At 36.9% G+C, this 6,523-nt stretch overlaps 1 protein-coding gene across 1 annotated transcript; it reads right to left on the reverse strand.

Moving 5' to 3' along the window:
* Positions 1-2,700: 2,700 nt before the first annotated feature.
* On the reverse strand, positions 2,701-6,523 carry LOC137742776 (receptor-like protein 2). The gene is made up of 3 exons (XM_068482724.2): positions 4,098-6,523; positions 2,926-3,897; positions 2,701-2,838 (listed from the first exon to the last, which is right to left on the reverse strand). Exons 1-2 carry the CDS (start codon positions 6,219-6,221, stop codon positions 2,932-2,934), a joined length of 3,090 nt encoding a protein of 1,029 aa, XP_068338825.2. The 5' UTR covers positions 6,222-6,523; the 3' UTR covers positions 2,701-2,838; positions 2,926-2,931.

Raw genomic sequence — 6,523 nt, forward strand, 5'->3', positions numbered from 1 at the left:
GGGGTGGTTGAGGTCGAAACACGAACGTGCCTTGCAGTCACTAAATTTTTCTTATTTTTCAAATTTACTGTCAATCCATTTGTCCAAATGCATATAAAATTAAAAAACTCAAGTCTCTTTGCAATTTTTTTTCTTTCATCTTCTCAGTCTCTCCATTTCCATCGAATGTTTAAACCAACTTCCCATTCTCTCCATTTCTATTGAATGTTTAAACCAACTATCATATGGTCTTAAAGATTGTACTTTAAGGTAATCAAAACTTTGAATTTCTATTTTTCTTTTCAATAACTTTTTATTCAATGGATTATTTTAATATTCAATTCGTTAGTGTGATGTTGATTTTAGAAGAAAAAAAAACACAAGAGAAACAATTGGCGTTGAATTTATTATACTCATCAATCCAGTTTTATTGTTATTTACTCTCTTAATCATCAAGTTTTATTGTTCTTCACTCTCAATCTTAGACTCTTGATTATAAACATTTAGTATATTTGTGTCTAAAAACGTGAACCATGTAATGTTTAAGTAATATTTGTATATTTATTTTCTTTGATATTAATTTTTAATGATATTTGATGTGAAAATAGAACCTTTTATGCATTAAGCGAATTCTTAATTATACAAATCAATATATAAAGAACCGGAGATCAGAGAATTTTAGGACCCCACTTCGAAGACTCACTTAGAGTCCCCAAATTCTCAGGGCCGGCCTGATTACATGGTTTAAATTGACTTTGGGTTCGTGCTTTCGGAAAAGCTAAAAACACTTTTGTCGTAAAAAATGGTTGTTTGATAAAAGTGCTTCAAGGAGAAAGTGTTAGAAGGTTTACATTGACTTTGGGTTCGTTCTTTTGGAAAAGTTAAAGACACTTTTGTTGTAAAAAGTGGTTGTTTGATAAAAATGCTTCGAGTAGAAAGCGTTATGAACTAACAAACGATTAATTATATGGTTAAAAAAAGCATAAGTGTTACGTGAAAGGGACTTATAAGTCAAGATTATGTGCTCGATTTTTCCTCTCTAAATGCCATTTGTATATAAAAAAAAATGGCACAGTTACGCGCAATAATTATTTAATATAGAATGGCGTATACGTACCATGCATGACTTGTTACACTACTATGCATTTTTTTCTTGAGAAATACCAAGGGACTCTCTCAAAAGTAGACATTTTCATTGACTATATGTCACTTCATATTTTTTTGCACAATGTTTTATAATGATGACACATATATTAACATTAAACTACAAGGTGACGGAAAGAATTCCTTAGCATTTCTCTTTTTTTTTTCTTTTTTTCTTTTTGTTTTTTGACTTTGAAATTTCAATGATATAACAACTAACACAAAGAATGGCCGCTTATCTATGTTGATTCTCAATGGTTTAATTAAGTCATGAGCAAGGGAAACCAATGGAGAATTTTGTTTTCTTTTTAGTTGGGTAAGATGCTTTATTCAAAAAGAATAATTTAATTAGAAACTATTTATCCATTTGATTGTCGTGGTAAAATTTTAATAATTTTTAGAATATAGTGTTCGTTAATTTTTTTTAAACTCAATTACATGTCTCAAATATTTCCATCCTGCATAATAATTTTTTTTTTAAAGATGATGAAACGCAAGTTGAAAAATAAATAGTTTTAATAGCTGAAATTTGATGTGAAATAGGACCCGAACTAGTCTCTATTTTTATAAAAAGAAAAATGGAGCCAGAGTCTCTCAGGCTAAAAAGGTGAACATAAAACGCTTCATATTGCATCAGACCCTCATTCAAAAAAAAAAAAAATAAAAAAATAAAAAAAAATAAAGGCCCTGACAAAACCTCGAGACACCATCAAACTGTAGACCCAGACATTTGTTTGCCAAAAATTTCAGCAGCAAAAAACTGTTACGTTGCATGCATGTGTTTGTAGACGACGAAGCTGCATTTACATGTCTCTTCCTTAATATGCTATCTTACGCTCACAAGATGATTGCAATTGTAAACTTTCTGAAAAGAGATTGCAGATAAACTGTTTGATGAAATTCCTGAACCGTTTTCTTTTGCCCTTTTTTTCAGATTCCCAGATTGTGTTCATGTTTCCAACAATGACCAATTTGCAGGGTTAGGAACTTAGGTGCCACTGTAACACATTTCCTGAACCGCCTCCTCTTGCGAAAGTTGGAGCTCTCTGATTTTCGGCTTCTGCTTGTGTTGGGATTCGTTCAACGATTTCCGACTTTCAACCCGTGCAAACTAGAAGAAGTAAGTGAAAGCCCAACTTACGCTATTTTTTTTGTTTTACTTTCGGAAAAAATACAAACCCTTCTCAATAATTCGGCATATACACAGATTTTGATGTGTAGTATCAAATTCAATCAGGACCCTTCTGTTAGTTTCAGTTTTCTTCTTAACCAAACTGATTGCGCAAGTTTATGAAAATCGAGGAGATTTTCACGACATCATACTCTTGGGCTTTATTCACGTGTAAAATCATCTAATATGTTATGTTATCAAACTTCCATCGTGATTTCACCTGATGATTGATAGTCTCGTCCATAATTTTGGTCTAAACAAAGAGAGAAAATAAATAAAAGAGCTATTCAGCTTACAATCCAATTAGGGAATGAACATCCTCCTCTTAAATAGATATTTTGCACTAGAGAATTTCTGGTTTAAATTTTTCATCTTCTGGGCAGCGAGCATTAACTGGAACAGTGGTTTGGAAGTTGTCAGGGACCATGAAAGAGTTACTGTTGTTTGCATATTCTGACCGATTTGTACTCTCGGTTTCACTATCCGGTTTGCTGCTTTTAACTTCATCCTTTTGATTTGGGGCTTGGACTTGGCCTTGGGCTTTCCTTTTAAGAAGAAGAACAAGACTTAGGAATTGTAAACAAATCGAAAAAAGAAAAAATGAACACAAAGTATAGATTCTAGAACTCTACCTTCTTCTAAGCCTTCTCCACTTCAGATAGAGCATATGCATATCTCCACATCCTCTTGAGAAGCAAAGGGCAACAGAATCCCAATAACCCTACAAAGAAACCAAGCACAACGGATAACCCAAACCATAGACTTTGATCCTCATCATCGTCCAAATCCTGGTTGTTCTCATTCTCATCTGCATCATTGCCATTACTTGGCAAGCACTGGTTTGAAAGTGGGGAACCGCAAAGTTTCGGATTCCTTTCGAATGCAGAGACACTGAAGCCTTGGAGCTGAGTGCCAGCTGGTATTGGTCCTTCAAGATTATTGTATGCAACAGTAAATGTAGACAAGAAATGGAGATTTGATAGTGATGATGGGATTTCGCCTGACAGATGGTTACTGTTGAGTTCTAATCTCTCCAACTTTGGGAGGTTGGCTATTTGGTCTGGAATGTTGCCGGAGAGGTTGTTGATGCTTAGATCCAGTTGTTGAAGAAATTGCAATTGGCCAATCTCAAAGGGTATGCTGCCGCTTAAACTGTTGTTCCTGAGGGAGATTACTCTTGGCATGTTGGACAGATACTTGTACTGTGAAGACAGCATAGTTGCATTATTACCGCGTTGAAAGTAGGCCGGCAACTCAAGAGAACAATGGCCTGTTTCATTCGCAGCCTTTTGCGATACTAATGCTTGTAGTCTGCAAAGCTCCTTTGGAAATTCACCCGAAATCACGTTGTCATTCAACAACAAAAAGAAAAGATGCGGAAGAGTCCCCAACCAACCAGGTATTGTGCCAGTGAGTCTGTTAAAAGACAAATCCAGGACTTCCAGTTTCCCGAGCTTTGAAATCCATGCAGGTATGTGCCCTGTCATATCACACCTCAATAAACTGAAAACACAGAGATTTTGTAATCCGGAATCGACAGTTATATCCCCATCTGGCATTTCTTCACCAATAAAATCTCTTAGTCTTTGCCCGTCGAAATCTGTTCACCAAGCAAAAGCCTCTAAAGAACCAAACGTTACTGTTTTTGGCAACCGAATATATGAATTCCAACAATTAAAGTTTATTTACAAAATTCCTTTTATCGGGAAATAGTAATTTCTAGCAGTGAAAGTGAAAGGGGCTTTATGACATCAAATTATTATATATAGGCAAAACTATTAACAAACAATAATCGTATTTCTTAATTTGCCATCGCTAGGAACATATCTTTAACATTGCTCAGAAATAGGAAATATGCATGTCTCCAAGACCTAATAAACACTAAAGAGCCACAGACTCCCCAAAATCCGAAAATAAAACCAAAAATCACGGAAAAATGAAACCACGGAATTTCTTTTTCATTACTAGTGTGCACATCTGTAGTGTCATTACTTGTATTCATCTGCTGGCATTTGTTTGGAAGTGGGGCACCACAAAGTCCTTGGTTCCCCTCGAATGCAGTGGCATTCAAGCCTTCGATTTGAGTGCCGGATGGTATTATTCCTTGAAGGTTGTTGTAAGCAACTGTAAATGAAGACAAGAAGTGGAGACTTGATATTGATGCTGGGATTTCTCCTGACAGATGATTTCTTGAGAGGTCGAATCTTTCCAAACTTGTGAGGTTCGATATTTGGTTTGGAATTTCTCCAGACAAGTTGTTGATGCTAAGATCTAGTTCTTGAAGAAGTTGCAATTGACCAATCTCAAACGGTATATTACCACTTAAACTGTTATTCCTGAGGGAGATTGCTCTTGGCATGTTGGACAGATACTTGTACTGCAAGGGAGTTACAGACGCATTAACCCGTTGGTAGTAGATGGGAAGCTCGAGATAATCATAGCCTGTTTGAGTTGCAGCATTTTGTGATACCAATGCTTGTAGTCTGCAAAGCTCCTTCGGAAATTCTCCTGAAATCAAGTTATGATTCAGTATTAAAAGGAAAAGACTTGGTAGAGTCCCCAACCATCCAGGTATTGGGCCCGTGAGTCTGTTAAAAGACAGATCCAAGACTTCGAGTTTCTTGAGCTTCAACAACCATAAAGGTACTTGACCTGTCAACTGGCACCTATAGAAGCTCAAAATGGATAGATTCTGGAACCCAGAAGAATCAACCATAATATCAACATCTGGCATTTCTTCACCAAGAAAATTTTCTGACAGAAGGAGTACCCTGAGACTTTTGCAACCCATCAATATCTTCATTGCACCGGTGGCATTAGTCAATCTGTTTTCAGAAAGCGAGAGGAAGGACAACGATTTCAACGAAAGAATCTCAGGTTGTATTTGTCCCTCAAGATTGTTTTCAGCCAGTCGAAGTGCTTTGAGGGATTTGCATGTGTAAAGGCTTATTGGCAAGATACCAGTGAACAGATTAGCTACAAAATCTAGTTTACTAAGTTGAGTAAGTTCAGAGAAATCAAGCACGGAGATATTCCCACTAAAACGGTTGTATCCCAGATTTATTTCAACAAGGTTTGTGCAATTCATCAAAGGTGGGGGCAAAGGACCTTCGAGATTGTTGAAATGAAGGAGCATGAGCTTTAAACTGGAGAGCTTCCCAATATTTTCACTGATGGGACCGAAAAGCCTATTGGAATGTAATGAAATTTCTTGAAGTGCCTGAGCGTTGTAGATATCACTAGGAAGGGACCCTGACAAAGTATTTTCACTGGCACGAAAGACCTCCAATTCTGAACAGTTTCCTAGTCCGAGAGGAATTGAGCCACTGAAACTATTGTGGGAGAAATCCAAGACTCTAAGTGAAGAGGAACGAAGACAGATAGAGGATGGTATTTGGCCTGTAAAATGATTATTGCTGACATTCAAACTGCTCAAATTCCAGGCATGCTGGAGGAATGAAGATGGAATTGTTCCGTTGAATTGATTGCTAGAAAAATCAACTGTTCGGATGTAACCTGATGATAAAGATAATGGTACTTCTCCGAAGAAAAGGTTATAGCTCAAATCAAGGATCTCAAGGCAACTCAAGGACAAGAACATTCCAGCTTCAAAAGAGCCTGAAAGCAAATTGTGGGAGAGATTGAGGTGCGAAAGATGCATGAGGTTTCCAAGAGAGCGAGAAACCCCTCCTTGGAGCCGTTTGGAGGGCAACAACAAATGTGTTACCCTACCATTCTCATCACAAGTGATGCCTTCCCAGTGACAACAATCGCCACTAGAAGACCAATTTAAAGAAGGGGCATCGAAAGATGATGAAAGAGATTCTCGATCTGCTTTGTTGCATGCATGGGTTGTAGAAATGAGGATTGAGATCACATAAAACTTGAAGAGGACTCCGTAAGGCGTTATATGTCTAGGTACCGGCATGGTTTTTATTGGCTATTTCTATTCCGGATTATATTATTGCTCACGCGTTTAGGTCGTATATATACACATAAGGAGGAGGAGGAAGGTGAAGGTTTCAACTATTGTCAGCATATTTGAAGTCGTTGCTTTTAAATTATAGACTTTAAATAATGAGAAGTTGTCCAGAGTCCAGACAAGACTGGAGTAGAACTTTTGAACCCTCCATCAGGGGTTGGTAGGAATCTCATTAGAACTACTGTACATATCACAGTTGTTTAGATGTAAATGAAGGAAATTGATTAAAAACGACAGGAAACATCCAT

The sequence above is a fragment of the Pyrus communis genome, chromosome 11 (assembly GCF_041283825.1).
Source record: "Pyrus communis isolate YQ-2024b chromosome 11, ASM4128382v1, whole genome shotgun sequence".
NCBI classification, from domain to species: domain Eukaryota; kingdom Viridiplantae; phylum Streptophyta; class Magnoliopsida; order Rosales; family Rosaceae; genus Pyrus; species Pyrus communis.

What these genes read in the sequence shown, in the direction of transcription:
- LOC137742776 (XM_068482724.2), bottom strand. Translation starts at nt 6,221, where the DNA reads ATGCCGGTACCTAGACATATAACGCCTTACGGAGTCCTCTTCAAGTTT. An exon ending in TGTTCCTAGCGATGGCAAAT is followed by an intron (nt 3,898 to 4,097) that starts TAAGAAATACGA and finishes TTTGCTTGGTGA; the next exon opens with ACAGATTTCGACGGGCAAAG.